Genomic DNA, 15,782 nt, shown 5'->3' with positions numbered 1-15,782 from the left:
ATTCACGTTAGTGTTTCTTCTAATTTGTGCCTTTATGGCGTTTCATTACCTCTACAGACATGAAGGATGCCAAAGATTCCTTTTGGCCCAATATCCAACGTGTTGATGTTTACCGACATGAAAGCGGCTCATGTAGCTCATCTTCATCATTAACGGATCACTGGCTTTTACAGCCCCTTTGGTTTTCACCATACTTTTGTGGAGCCATGGTTTCCACTATAATAGCATTTGTTTCTGGTCAGTTTCATTTCTGGAAATGGTCTCACTTCTATCTTCGTAGACTCTGGAGCCTTCACCTGCCACCAGGCAATCCCATCTTTGGTGGTTGAGCACCTGTTACCTTTGCCAGGAAGCCAAAGCTTGAGAATCCGTTTTATGGAACCCTGGACTTCAGGGACTATGGTTTGACCAGCAAAGTCTCTTGCCGTAAACTGTCAGGAGCTGAGAGTGATGTCCTTGGCTTTATATCGCTGGAAGGGCGACTCTGTTTGGGTCAAGTCCATCAGTGTTACCACAGTAGGGGCACCAAAAGCAACTTGGCAGAGATGGAAATGGCCATACGATACCTGTTGTGTCATTTGTATCCCACGTGTGAAGAATTCAGGGGCCCATTTTGTCATCCAGCAAATTCTGCGTCCAGCGGAGAGGTCCCTCCACCCAGAGGTCTCCTCTCAGTTATTTCAGATTTGTTGTGTCTCCAGAGTTGATTTCACGGCCTTTTCCTAAATTACCAAATAGGTTTATATGTAGCTTGGTTGCAGAATCATCCGTATCTCATCCATACCAGGGGAAATTTGTCCCTGGAGTATAATCCCACCATGCTCTCCACGTCACAGAGCTTCCAGTTCCGGTAGCTCCGCATTGTCAGTTTTGCTCCTGCTATGGTGACCTAACAGTCCTGGCAGCAGAACTTCCCTGGCTGTTACCACACCGCCCATATCTGACTGTCCTGGGCTCCATGTAGTCACCAGTACCTGAAGCGCTGAGCCTTAACTCTCTGGCTGTGGAAAGGTTTTCTCAGAATCTGTCTTTTAGACCATGTTGTGTGCCCGAATGTCAGTGTTATCTAGAATCTGCCTTAGGATCTGGAACACGTACCTGCTTCATTCCTACTCCTGTGGCCTTCAGACTGGTTATAGCTTCCGCTTTTGAGAAGATGGTGTAGATAAGGGCACAGCATGAAGTTCAGGTGCTGCTGCTTATCATTCTGTTTCGCTGTCACATGACCAGAAGGCTGGAACTTTTTTTTGCATGTTCTCCACGTCACCAAACTATTCTTCCACCGTCCTCTAATCTCGATCCTCGAGCTCTTGCTGTCTGAGCCACTACATCCATGTAGAATCATTACGTTGTATGTATTTTCGGGTGATAGCCGATCTCCTGGCCATCACCTCTGGAAAGGTTTAGCTCTAGGTTCCCTCTTCCATGTGTCTGCTGTCGATGAGGATAAGGTGAGGCTCCGCACCGTACCCTCTGTCCTTCTGATGGTGTTCTCTGGGCTTTGTGGAATCAGCAGATCCTTTTACACCCCTGCTCCCTTTTACTCATCGGCCACGGAAGCCCCTAAGCATGAATTCTATAGACTGACTTTATATACGTACTATAATCATCTGCATACAAGTATATTATCCTGTAACAGTGTATCGCTTAAGATCCTCATAGAGGGTAGAAAAACACAAGTTACTCTGTTATACCCCTTTTACACCAGAGCTAAAACCCGGCTTATTGCATGGTTAACCCGGGTAGCTCCTTGGTGTAAAAGGGGACAGGGTTGGCTTCCTGGATCGAGTGACCCGGGAATCCAACCAAGGTAACTTGCAGGGCTTAACATAGGAATACCCAGTGAAACCCTGCAGTGTAAACGGCGCGATCCGGGTCATGATGACCTGGAGGGTGCCGCGTCCCGGCCAATTGGCCGGCTTCCGTGGCACTTGGAGATGACGTCGTCTCCAAGCGTCCACTTCCACGCCGGAAGAGTCGGGTCACTGCAGACCTGGCTCCGGTGCGAACGGCGCCGACTTGGGAATTTCCTGTGTCGGCGCCGGCTAAATTCTGGGTCTGATCCGGTTTGGAACCCTGGGCCTGATTCAGAAGCGCTCGCAAAAAGTGAGCGCTCGCTCTGAATCAGGGCGAGCGCTGTTTTTTTTAGGGGCGGCCTCCTGGCCGTTCGCATAGCTGTGGGTGACCACCCACCGCTATAGCGAGCGGCCATGATGATGGTCGCGATGGTCAAGACCATCGCGACCATCGGGCTTGCGACAAGACCCTTGTGGTAGGGTCTCATGGTCGCAAGCCCCAGAGAGCTTCTGGCTCAGAATAGAGCCGGAAACTCTCCCACTGACATCACTGGTGATGGCAGTGGGGCCGCCCCCAAACGGCAGGCGTTCGCATGGGAACGCCTCAGTTTGTGAAGCCACCTCCCCGCCACGCCTACAAAATGGGGCGAGCTATCGATCAACATCGACAGCCGCGTGCGCACTGGGCCACCATCGACCCGCTTGCAAGCGAGTATTAATCAGGCCCCCTGTTCCAACCTCCGGGCCAGACTCGGAATTTAGGTATAAAAGCAGTATCACGGCGAACAAACTTGTGACAAACCTAAAACTTACTAGATAATGACATCAGTGAAATAAAATGTTTTCTACAGCTTGCACTAAATAAGATTCACACTCTTTACCTCAGAAAAGTTTAATCCAGTCCTCCACGCTAAATTTACAGGCAGTTTGGCTTACCAGCCAGGCGACTAGTACTGTGAGGCCTTTCTTGGCTGGGAGTAGGGATGGGAATAATTTGCTGTTCCATCGGAAACATCGGTCAGATGGTTTCGATGTTCAACCCTGCAATGTTTAGGATCCAATGTTTCATCACCATCGCAAGATTCCCCCCCCCCCTTCTCCCCCCTAATGTTTTTCCCCGCTTTTCCTGTGTGTTTTGTTTTTTTGGTGTGTGACCCTGTGTGGTGCTGTCACTGCTTTGGGCTACTAGCTGGCTCTCTCCTTGTTTTATAATCAATCACAACTTAAGAAGAGAGTACAAAACACACTGACTGGGCTACTACTGCTGCGTGCATGCTGCTGCTGGGGGAGGTGGCTGACAGAGTGACAGGCACTCTGGTCAGCCAATCAGCTGCAGCACAGGACAGTCCCACCCCTGGCTCACTGTCACTGGTGCTGCTCTCGGTGAACACCGATTGGCTGCTTGGGGTATCTGGCTGCTGCAGCTATTGGTAACTGAGCAGTCAGTCACAGTGTCACTGTCAGGCCCTCACTGCATGTGCTCTGTATGACAGACCCAGCGGTGCCTAAAGGCGCACATCCACATGCCGATATTACTGAGCGATTGTATGATGACGTCATCGTAATCGTGCAATCGCTCAGTAATCGTGCACTTTTATGTCGGAAATGAGTTATGCCTGCACTGAGTTCTTGGTGAAGGTGGTTCACCACCGAAACAGCCGTCTGGCCAGGGGCCAGCTTCAATGGTTGCATTGCTGCTATTAGGCTTTTATGATAAGTATCATGCTGCAAAAAAGATTGTTTTGTGACCATTGTCATTGCATCCAAGAAGGTTATGGCTCTGTATTTAATCATGCTTTTCTACTAAAGACTTGTTTTTTTTCATAAAAGGTGGTGTATATACACTGTTTTCCTCCATGTAGATAGACATAGGGGGTCATTGAGACCCACTCGCGAGCTGCAGTACGCTCGCAAGTGGTTCGATGTTCCCCACTGCGCATGCGCACGACGGAGGGAGCTCCGTCGTGCGCATGCGTGAGACCCGACGAGCGAAGGACTTTCCTACGCTCGGAGTGTCTCATCAAAGGGGGCGTGCTGTTGATGGTGACTGACAGCACGCCCCCTTTGGTGGGCGTGCCGGGGGCGTGCCTGCCAGACGGAGGCGTTCCCAAGGGAACACCTACCATCTGAAGCCGGCCCCTCTGATAGAGCCAAAATCATTCCTGGCCTTGCGGTTGAGAAACTCAACCGCAGGCTTTTACTCGCAGTTCCGATGGTCGTGATGGTCAAGACCATCGCGACCAGCATTTTGCACGCTCGTATATGCTGTGGGTGGTGATCCACAGCTATACGAGCGTCCAGGAGGACGCTCCATATTAATGGAGGTGGGCCCTGATTCAGAGCGAGCGCTCTGGTCAGAGCGTCCGGCTCTGAGTCAGGGCCATAGTCTAATGGTGCATACACACGGTCAGATTTTTCTTCAGATCTGAACGATAACGATTTAAAAAATCGTTCAATAGTTCATATCTGAAGGAAAATCTGACATATCTGTCAGATGAACGATTTGAAAGATGCGCGTTCCCGATGGTCAGATAACGATATCTGACATCTGATGTGTTTGCAGTCAGACTTGGACAATTCCATTCATTTTAATGCAGTCAAAAATCGTTCAAATCTTTGGTAAAATCGTTCATCTGACAAATCTGACCGTGTGTATGCACCATAAGAATTATTTTCAAAGTGTATGAGTCTATTATATGTTTAAGTATAGAGTTTGCTTACAAAAAAAAAAAAAAAAAACATCGGTTCCGGAGGTACTTCCAGTGTATTCTTTTGATGTCCCATCCCTAGCGGGGAGACATGGGACTGGGGCTAAGCCGGTCTGCAAAGATTCTACCTGCTCATCTGTGTACATCTTTATCGCTTCTTACCCCCGTCTGAGGTGAGTCTTGGGGGATCATTGAGCAGTCCATGGCCTCTTTCTTCCCTTCCCCCTCCAGCTGGTTGTGACGTTCCCATTGTCTACCCAGCCAATAGGTCATTTAGGAACACAGATCTGCCCTCCCGAGGGTGTCTCTCTGTTTGTTGATATGGTTTACTTGCAGAACCTTCTGGTTTTGCCCATTGCGTTCGTCTTTTCCGGTTTTGTTGTGCACTTTCCTGGTTCCTCGGTGGTGATGAGGTATTTCTGGCTTCCTTCTGTGGCTGGGACCTAACCCCTGATCAGGAAGGCTGTATTAGCGTAACATAAATGGATGATACCAGTAAGTAAAGTCTTTTCCTTTCTCTGTGTATAATTACTCTGGTCTAATAGAAGAAATGAGAACTGCCTACAAATGGGCTCTGTATGCCACTGTTCTGACCACAGCTTTTACCTTTACACACAGGCTTTCTCTTCCTCAACACCCTCTTCATCCAGCGTGGGCGCCACGAGACAACATGGACAATTCTGCGCCGTTTCGGCTATGACGATGCCCTGGAGCTTACTGACGACTACCTCTACCCACCGTAAGGGTCCTGGGAACAAAATGTCTCTGTACAGACCCGGTGCGGCGGGTATTCTATTAATCTGCCACAGATTCCGCAATCAGGGTGAACCAGAAGTTTACTGAACCTGCATAGATTTTGTTACTTTGGGGTCTACATGCTAAGTCTTGGAGAGAGGTAAAGTACCAACCAATGGGCTCCTTACTGTCACTTTTTCAAACACAGCCTGTAAAGTGGCAGTTAGGAGCTGATTGGCTGGTACTCTATCTCTCTGCAAGGCTTGGCACATCTCCCCCTGAATGCAGCATCTGCTTAGAGAATCTGCTGACAGGCATATAACAGACTTACGCTTTATAGGGCACAGAGTATTGCTTAAGCCTGGTTTTGGAAGCTGACTGATATCCTGATAAATGGTAAGCTCTTGGGACCAGGATATTGAGCTTTAATACCGTAACACTTTATAATTTTTGTTGCGTGCCGTCTCCTGAGATGTAGTGGTTAATAGGAATCCACCACCCCCACATTCTCCAGTATTGCTAATTATGGTATAATTATTTCCCCTCCCACCATCGCTGTCTCCCTGGCTGTTTGTTCTCCTGTCACCCGTATGTTACGTGACTGCAGCTCTCCCTTCTCCCCCAGGCTCCGAGTTCCCCACGATTCCTCCACTGAGCTGAACCATTTTGGCTACCAGTTCCTGCAGAAGATTTTTGAGAAGCACGACCTGGTGAGGCGCCCCCTTACACACGTGTACAGGCTCTCAGATATAAATACGTACACTCGCACACAGGCATCACTCGCGAGATTGAACTTGGCTGTACTTGATCTGCACATTTGTAAGATAAATGGTACATATTGGTGATCAGCAAAGCTACAGTTAAGTTATACATTGGAAGACAACGGTCGTTCGTTCTGCTGGGCATTGAGTTTGGGGTAGGACTTAGCATTCTGGGAGGACTATAAATCATAGGGGGAGTTCCATGTGTAACACCGCCAAGTGCTGCCGCAGAAATCTGTAATTCTGTACCCAAATATTATTTATTGTTATTTAGATAATGTACACATATTCCACAGCGCTTTACAGATAATAAAATGGATAAATATATCTTAGGTATAGTATCACCATCATCGAGGGCTTGGAAGGGGGTGGTAGTCCAACGCTCCTCAGCCAGGGTTGACAGCGTGATTACTTGCCCCACATTAGGCACCAGTGGTGACCAACGCAATGGAGGCAGTTTCCATTCAATGTACCTGATAAGGAATATTAACTGTCATTCCCTAATATCTCCACAGGATGGCGACGGTGCCCTAAGTCCTTCAGAGCTTCAAAGCTTTTTCAGTGTTTTCCCATATACTCCCTGGGGTCCTGAGTTGCAGAGCACAGTGCATATGCCAGAGAAGAGTCTGCTGCCCCTCCACGGGTTCCTGTGCCAGTGGACGTGAGTTCAAAGCCTGTTTATCTTGTCTGCCTCTCCGCAACAGCAAAACACGTACAGCAAAAGTCATCTTAGATCAGAGCTAATCATTCATCCCCGCTCGGGTACACAGCAGCAGCCTGGCGTATTTTGTTCCCCAAGTGCCATCTCTATGTCCTATGGACAGACAACGTTCAGGAGCAGGAGCAGAGCACGATCAGACACTTCTAGGCCCATCCCTGAGCGATGCCACTTACCCAGCCGGCTGATATAAACCCTTTTACTCCAGGCACTGACAGAGATCTACTCTACCACCGCGTCTGGCTGATCAGTCACAGCGCTATTCCTACACCGCTAATAACCGGGTGTTGGGGTGGAAATTAGCCAGAGAGACACTTGCCAAGACACCATTGGTTATTTTTGTCATTTGTTTTTGCATTGGTTATGTGACCTGTATATAACCGGACAGTGGGGACAAGAGGACACACCAGATAATAAGTGCATGTAGAAATCTGGTGTTATCAGAAGCTTGCTTGAGTAAAGCACCTGTCTAGGGCATAGGACCTCATTCAGACCCGCTCGCTCGCTAGGAGCCATTGTCGCCTGTCTTTGCATGTGTAAGTCGCAGTGCGCGTACGCAAACTAGCGTCTGCAATGTACAATTGAGCGCTCGTAGTACACAGACAGGACGCTACTTTGAGTGACAGATTGCGCCGTTTGTGGGTGGTAACAGGGCAAGGTGCTTGTGGATGGGGGGGAGTGGTTGTGCGAACGCAGGCGTGTCTGACCGTCAGAACGGTGTTTAATGGTCGTGCATAATTAGCAAAGTAGCATCATCGCACACGTGACTTGGTTGTTTTTTAGCCTGAACTGCTCGCAGTGCTTGGAGTAGGTTAGGTCAACCCCAAGCGCTGCGAGCAGCTCCGATGGCCCTCGATGTTCACGATTAATCAGATACTTCCCGGAGATGACGTGTGCTGCGAGTGACAGGTGGGAGGTTTTATAGTCCAGCGTACGCTAACTGCCGTCGCTCACTAAGACATAGAGGGCGTCCTTACAGCGCAAAGAGCGAGCGCTTGATTTGCAAGCGAGCGGCTCTGAATCAGGCCCATAGTCCATTAGAGCCGTCAGCTGCATCTAGGTAGTGGGTCCACGTAGGTGTCATGTCAGCCAAGGCGCATACCGGCTGCAAAGTAATACAGATATATGACATTTGTTCTCTTTTCCCTGGCAGGTTGGTGGCCTATCTAGACGTACACCGGTGCCTGGAACACCTGGGGTATCTGGGATATCCCATCCTGTGCGATCAGGACAGCCAGACGCGAGCAATCACCGGTGTGTGTGCTGCCTACATATGTCCCTCCCTGTCCGGGGATGGTGGTCGGCAGGCGTCCTGCTCCCGTGCCCTGAGACATTCTGTGGAAGTGACACATTCACAGAAATATATTCATCCTTTGAGAGAGCAGGGACAGATTGTATTTCTAGATGTTACAAATCTATCTAGGAATTAATCATTTCAAGAGGGTTTCCACTATACATAACCAGTGTTCTAAGGCCCTGATTCAGAGCCGGACGCTCTGACAGAGCGCTCGCTCTGAATCAGGGCCGTCCTTCCTAATTTTGGAGAGGTCTCCTGGCCGCTCGTATAGCTGTGGGTGAGCACCCACAGCTTATGCGAGCGGCCAAAATGATGGTCGCGATGGTCAAGACCATCGGGCTTGCGACGAGACCCTTGCGGTAGGGTCTCGTGGGCGCAAGCCCTGGTGCTTTCGTCTCTATCAGAGCCAAAAGCACTCCCACTGACATCACTAGTGATGTCAGTGGGGCCGGCCCCAGACGGTAGGCGTTCCCATGGGAACGCCTCCGTCTGGCCAGCCATGCCCACCAAAGGGGGGCGTGCTGTCACTCACCATCGACAGCACGCCCCCTTTGGTGCGAGACCCATAGCGACGGCTTGGCCCAGTGCGCATGCGCACTGGGCCAACATCGACCCACTTGCGAGTGCTCGCGAGCGGGTCTGAAGTAGACCCTAAATTCCTTTCAATTCCTGTAAACTGGGAGACCCCAATTTATTGCATCTAGCAGGGTCCCAGCACTTACCTATAAGACCGATGCCGCTCACATAACAGGCCCATGGCAGGGTAGTCTCTGATTGGTAGCCTTACAGCTGTCGTATCAGATCTCCCCTCCTACAGCGCAGAATATGATGAGGACAGGTCCCGGTTGTATGTAGGCTCCTGATAGGTGTACAGCAAATGGCGGTGACCCCAGGAGGGGAGAATATTGGAAGATGCTATTTTTGGGAGGAATACGCTTTTAAATCTCTTGCTGTAAATCTTGAATTTTCCTGCCATGTACCCGGGGGGAAGGGAAGCACTTGTGTCTTCTTGATACATGAATCATCCTTCATTATCCCACACTGGCTATCACAGGGATAGTCATGAGGGGGCAGGACAGGAACTGGGGCTCCACCAGCTGTTTCTTACAGGGATGCTTCGCTTTCCAGGGTTTATATCACAAGTAATGCCTCAGTTTGTCTGGTCAGGAATACGTTCATGTTACTGAACTCGCTGAGACCATTAACTGCCGTCACTTGTGTGCAAATAACCGGGTCAGAATGTAGACGCACAGCGCAGGTTCGTTGTCTCATCCGTAGGATTGTGGCCTAACTTATGCTCCCCGCTCCATGCCGCTGCGTTTTCTATTGATGTCACTAGGCGCGTGTCATGTAATGCCACCTGTGCCTCGCATCACAGAACGGAATAGCAGCGGGCAGCGCACTGTGAGCCAGCAGAGACGGGCCACTGACCTGATCTGCCCGAAGGCGCAGCTCATTCATGCCTATTCAGTCTACACAGCACCTGACTAGGCTGGCGCAGGCCGCGTGCGTACTACAGAGACGCCAAACGTATAATAGAACTTGGTGAGAAATGAAATTGGAGCATGTCGTAATAATTACACATATGTAAAGGTTTCCATCCGTTGACCGGTGCTCTATTGTCTTATGGGAAGCTCTTGCACTTACCAAGCGTATTAGGATCTGGAGGAGTACTGGTTAGTAGTCTGGGGAGGAGAACTGACTTACCCCTGGTGGGGAACATTCAGTCCTCAAGGGGTGGCAGCTTAAGATCAGTGCATTTTAGGTGTAGAGGTCCTTATACTGCCGCTTCCTGCACTTTATAGCCGCACTTTTATAATATGCAGTTTTTAGACTTTTTAGTCCTATTTTTGTTTGGTGCAGTCTAATAGCTGATTAGCTGTATGTCTATTCCCAGCATGTCCCCTGCCTTATATAATGTACATCACCTATTCCCAGCATGTCCCCTGCCTTATATAATGTACATCACCTATTCCCGGCATGTCCCCTGCCTTATATAATGTACATCACCTATTCCCAGCATGTCCCCTGCCTTATATAATGTACATCACCTATTCCCAGCATGTCCCCTGCCTTATATATTGTACATCACCTATTCCCAGCATGTCCCCTGCCTTATATATTGTACATCACCTACTCCCAGCATGTCCCCTGCCTTTTATATATTGTACATCACCTACTCCCAGCATGTCCCCTGCCTTTTATATATTGTACATCACCTATTCCCGGCATGTCCCCTGCCTTATACAATGTACATCACCTATTCCCGGCATGTCCTCTGCCTTATATATTGTACATCACCTATTCCCGGCATGTCCCCTGCCTTATATATTGTACATCACCTATTCCCGGCATGTCCCCTGCCTTATATAATGTACATCACCTATTCCCGGCATGTCCCCTGCCTTATATAATGTACATCACCTATTCCCAGCATGTCACCGTCACATGCAGTTAACGTTCTATTACTTGATAAAACGTCTAATGACCCCTCCTGGACCCCAACCAGTGCTCCCTGGATTTATGTGAGGTGTTAATGGCTTCATGTAGGGACAAACCAAAATAGTTGTCTCCCGAGTCCTCCTTGCTAAAAGGCTGTACCTGTCCTGTGCCCGTCCGCCTAATACTCCTGCCTTTATCCCCACCCCCCTCAGTGACTCGGGAGAAGAGGATAGACCTGGAAAAGGGGCAGACGCAGAGAACCGTCTTCGTGTGCAAAGTGATCGGACCCCGCGGGACGGGTAAATCTGCTTTCCTGCGAGCGTTCCTGGGGCAGAGCCTTGAGGTGAGAGGCGTTTATTACACGTTCCCTGTTTCTATGCTTTGTGTTGTAGAGAAGTATTAAAGAAATGTCGTTCTGGTTTGAAGTCATGTTTATTTTACAGTGCACTTGTCCCCCAAACCCCCCCATAGGGGATGTAGTTTAAATCCCAGCTGTCGGGATGTTGGCACTTAGAATGCCGGCGTCGGAATCCCACCAGTAAGTATAGGAGCTAGGGGAGGGGGGGGGTTAGAGTTAGGCTATGGTGGGGGAAGGGATAGGCTGAGGCTGTGGGGAGGGTTAGGGGTAGAGGTCGGGTTAGGATACTTACCGACAGGTGTTGGTATCCTAACCCTGTGGGGATGCTGGCATCGGGATCCCGAGCTCCAGCATCCCGTACCCAACCCTCCCCTACACATAGTACGGCCCCAGTGATGCCCACAAAATGGCTGCCCCAGCTGTGCGTATTTGGCAGGTGCACACACTAACTGCCCTAGTTCATAGCTGGTCACGTGTGTAGACCTCTGACATGTAACCATATAGATCACATGTTCTCGGCTGACCTGTGACCGTCAGGATAATGTTGATGCAGCTTAAACGCCTATGAGGCCCTGCAGTTTCCAGGCACTGTCCTGACACAACGCGTTTCATGCCTCTCGTTCATTATGCGGATATCATTAGGGCTGCAGGTGGTTACCTGTAACTTGCTCCGGTCCTCTCTCACGCAGCTGATCAATGTGTATTTTATTTTCATGTTTCCTGTTGGATTTTTTTATTTTCCCTTTCCCCATTAAACAACCTTTCTACTTCAGGGTCCATAGGGGGTCCACAGGGTTGACCTTGGGGTATAGCTGGATCTGGATCCACGGGCACCACACAGTTATAGCTTTGCTGCTCCCAGGATGCACTTGGGTCCGTCCTCCTCTATACCCCGCCCCCGAGCCACAGGCACCTCAGTTTTAGTTGGTGCCCGGCTGGAATCGGGTCACCCTGGGCAGTGGGGCTGCATAAGCAGCCCCTAAGCTTTATTTTTATTTTTTTAAAGAAGATTTTATTTATTTATTTTTACTCTTCAGAGCGGCAGCATCAGACTGTCCATCTGGACGTTCACGCTGCCGCTCCAACAGCCCCGCTGGCGCTGCAACGCCAATACAGATCTGGGGATCGCAGCGGGACCCCGGAGTCAGTACTAGCGTGGCTCCGGGACCTCCTGCCGGATTCTACGGGGCCAGGTAAGCCGCGTGCAGCACTGCGCGCGGGGGATACAAATGCAGTCTTTAGCCGCCGGTCTCTGGGGACAGACCGGCGGCGCTAGTAGCGGCGGCGGGCTCCCCCTTCAATGGAATACCCCGTCTGACCGCTGGACCACCAGGGTGTAATTGCTGGAGGGGAACCAGCGTCCCTGGGGTTAATCACTAGCCAGGGGAGGCAGCCTTCCCTGGTTTAGCGGCTCCTCCCCTCAGCCCAGCGCGCCTTTTCTCATGCGTGCTGGCGTCGCTGGGCTGTTCTCTCTCTCGGCCACTCCTCCTCAGAGCTCTCCGGCGGCCATCTTCTCAGGCAGCAACGCAGATCTCCCAGGCGGTGCGTGGACCGGTCCCCTTGCGTACCTCTCCTCTACAAAGGACAGTGTTCGCAGCGCTATAGCCCTCCCAGACACTGAATCTGGGAGGTTGATTGTAGCGGAAGGTGCAGTGAGTAATACTTCTCTGCATGGTATGTGACTATTGCTAGTGCTGCTGTCTGTGCTTTTTCTACTGACTGGGCTTATACCTATCCCTTTCCTTCTCCTACGGCCCGCATGTGCGTGGGGGAGGGGTGTTTTTTCTGTGTACCTCACTTATATAGATCTACGTATTTGTGAGGTCCGTCACATACAGTGGTGTGCTACACAGTACCATATTGTGGGCTGTTTGTGTTGCATACTTGGGAGTGCGCAGGTGTTATACGCCTCACTTCTTTTCGGTGATACACTTTTATTGCAAAGTTATTGTGTCATGTCTGATGAGGAGAATGAGCGCTCCGTGGCTCCTGTTGTTTTCCAGCCGGCGCTGTTCGGCAGGGGTTGATGGGGTGGATTTGTCTCAAGACGGTCTGTGCGGGCGGTGCCAGCTGGAACCTGGTCCCTCTAAACCCCCGGTGGCGCAGGATCCTCCTTGGGCTATGTTTTCACATGTGCTGGCGTCGAACGCGGACCGTCTTGCTGTCCCTTCTAGGGCGTTGCCCCAGCCTACCGTCCCCCGGGTGTTACGCAGTTGTTGCAGTCTCCCCCCGGGTCTCAGACTGTGGGTCCTTATTCGGGATTGCCTGTGTACGTGCAGTCTCCCACTGTGACGCAGCAGTCAATGGTACCCTTTCACGGGTATCCTCAGGCGGTACCCCCTCCCTGGGTGGATGTCCTCTCCAGCTCTGTTCAGAGCCTGGCGGCCTCGTCATCAGCTTTTCAGTCGATGTTACACAGTGATTTGCCCCCAAAAGCGTCCAAGCGACCCGTTCCGGCTTCACTGGCGGCACAGTTCACGGACACGGACGTGTCTTCAGATGACGGAGAGGTCCATGAGGACTCTGACTCGGATGCCGGGGCCCAGGAGGTGGAGACTAAGTCCTCCATTAATGTGCCGGCATTGGTTAGGGCGGGCCCTCCTTCATATAGAGGAGGATGTACCGGCTCCCAGGTCGAAGTATCCTAATTTTAAAAAGGCCAAAGTAGCTTCGACTGTTTTTCCCCTGTCCGACCAGTTGACGGATCATATGGCGGGGACCTGGCAGTTTCCCAGCAAGAGATTCCAACCACAGAAACGGTTGGCATCCAACTATCCTTTTCCTGAGGCTCATTGCAGGAAATGGGAAACTCCGCCTGCAGTGGATTCCCATGTCACCCGCTTAATTAAAAGCGCTACTTTGCCTTTACCGTCTATCTCCTCCCTGAAGGATCTGACGGACAGGAAAGTGGAGACTTGTTTAAAGTCTATCTACTCTCTCTCTCTCTGGGGCAGCGGCCCGTCAGTCCATGGCCATCTCTTGGGTGGCTAAGGCATCGAGAGCTGGGCCAACGCTTTAGAAGATACCTTTCCGGACAATGCTTCGGATATCCAGAGAGCGTTGATAGGACAAATGAGAGATGCGGCTTCCTATATTGGGGAAGCATGGTTGGATGCAAGCCTGCTGACCTCTAGGGTGTCGGCTGCAGCTGTGTCGGCGCATCGGTCCTTGTGGCTGCGGTCCTGGAGAGCTGACGCAGACTCCAAAAAGGGCCTGGAGGCTTTACCTTTTAATGGAGAGTTGCTATTTGGTCCAGACTTGGACAAAATAGTGGATACTCTGGCTAAGTCTAAATCGGCCTTCCTCCCTTCGGCTTCAGCACCTGCTAAGGTGCGGAGCTTCGCCTTTTGGTCCTTTCGGGTTCAGGGCAAGGCCAAAGGTCAGTCCTTCCAGAGGCAGTCGGCGACCAAGACCTCCCCTAAGCCCAAGAAGCAGGACTGGAGTGCCAGGCGCCCTTCTTCCAAGCAGGAGGATAAACCTGCCTGATGGGACGTGCCTCCCTCTGGGGGACCCCAGGGTGGGAGGCCGACTTCTTCAATTTGCCCAGTGCTGGCACAATACCACCACGGATGCCTGGGTTCGAGAAGTGGTCTCCCAGGGGTACGCCCTGTCCTTTCGGCACAGACCACGCCACCAGTTTTTCTGCACGGGTCCTTCTCAGGACAATACCAAGGCTTTGCAGATTCAGGAAGCTGTAGAGTCCTTGCTGAAAGCAGGGGTCATTGTTCCCGTTCCTCAATCACAACGGGGGATGGGGTACTACTCTACTCTGTTTCTGGTGCAGAAACCCAATGGTTCTCATCACCCTATCCTCAATTTGAAGTCTCTGAACAAATTCCTCAGAGTTCCCAAATTCAGGATGGAAACGTTACGTTCCATCATTCTGCGATGGAACCTGGGGATTACATGGTGTCTCTGGATATCCAGGACGCCTACCTCCATGTCCCGATAGCACCTTCGCACCAGCGGTATTTGAGGTTCGCTATCCTTCAGCATCATTATCAGTTCCGGGCGCTACCCTTTGGCCTCTCCATGGCACCGAGGGTATTCACCAAAGTGATGGCAGTCATGGCCACGCATCTTCGGAAACCAGAATGTACGGCTATTGCCGTATCTGGACGACCTTCTTTTGCTGGCGAGCTCCCCGGAGGTACTGCTTCAACATCTCCACCTGATAATCGCTTGTCTGCAAGCGCACGGGTGGTTGATAAATTGGAGAAAGTCCTCCCTGATTCCATCACAGCGGATGGTTCATTTGGGAGCCCTGCTGGATTCTCGTCAGCAAAGGATCTTCCTGACTCCGGAGAAGGTCTCCTCCCTACAGCTGCGGATACACAGTTGCCTGAGTAGTTGCCGCCTGTCGGTCCATTCGGCTATGAGAGTTCTGGGGTCCATGTTGTCGACATTCGACATGGTGGAATTTGCCCAGTTCCATTCACGGCCCCTGCAGGGGCTGATTCTATCAGAATGGAACGGGTTACCTCACCGGATCCGCTCTCAGATGCTGGTGTTGTCCCCGGAGGTTCGGCAGTCTTTGGCTTGGTGGCTTCAGACAGCTCATCTGGTCGAGGGGCACCCCTTTTGGATCCTGGACTGGGTCCTGCTCACGACAGATGCCAGTCTCCGGCCTTGGGGGGCAGTGACAGGCTCGTTGTCACTTCAGGGTCGTTGGTCTGCGGAAGAAGCACTTCTCCCCATCAACATCCTGGAACTGCGGGCGGTGTACAGGGCTCTGCAGTCGTCCGGCGACGCTCTTCACGGAAGGGCGGTTCAGGTACAGTCCGACAATGCCACCACGGTGGCGTACATCAACCTCCAGGGTGGAACTCGCAGTTGGTCTGCGATGTCGGAGGTGTCTCGCATCCTTGCTTGGGCGGAGTGCCACATTCCAGCGATCTCGGCGGTCTTCATCCCGGAGCTGGACTTGATGGCCTCCTGTCACAATCACAAGTTGCCCATTTACGGGT

At 51.2% G+C, this 15,782-nt stretch overlaps 1 protein-coding gene across 2 annotated transcripts in view; it reads left to right on the top strand.

The window, feature by feature from the left end:
* Positions 1-15,782, top strand: part of RHOT2 (ras homolog family member T2) — a 49,609-nt gene that overhangs the window by 25,622 nt on the left and 8,205 nt on the right. For both annotated transcript variants that reach the window (XM_088464555.1, XM_088464561.1), the window contains exons 11-15: positions 5,123-5,243; positions 5,865-5,949; positions 6,516-6,661; positions 7,872-7,972; positions 10,670-10,800. In XM_088464555.1, coding sequence (XP_088320681.1) covers positions 5,123-5,243; positions 5,865-5,949; positions 6,516-6,661; positions 7,872-7,972; positions 10,670-10,800 — 584 coding nt within the window. The remainder of the gene's footprint in view (positions 1-5,122; positions 5,244-5,864; positions 5,950-6,515; positions 6,662-7,871; positions 7,973-10,669; positions 10,801-15,782) is intronic.

Source organism: Taudactylus pleione, unplaced genomic scaffold (genome assembly GCF_031769625.1).
Source record: "Taudactylus pleione unplaced genomic scaffold, aTauple2 ptg000061l, whole genome shotgun sequence".
Lineage (NCBI taxonomy): Eukaryota > Metazoa > Chordata > Amphibia > Anura > Myobatrachidae > Taudactylus > Taudactylus pleione.
This window is presented reverse-complemented; position numbering and strand designations above follow the sequence as displayed.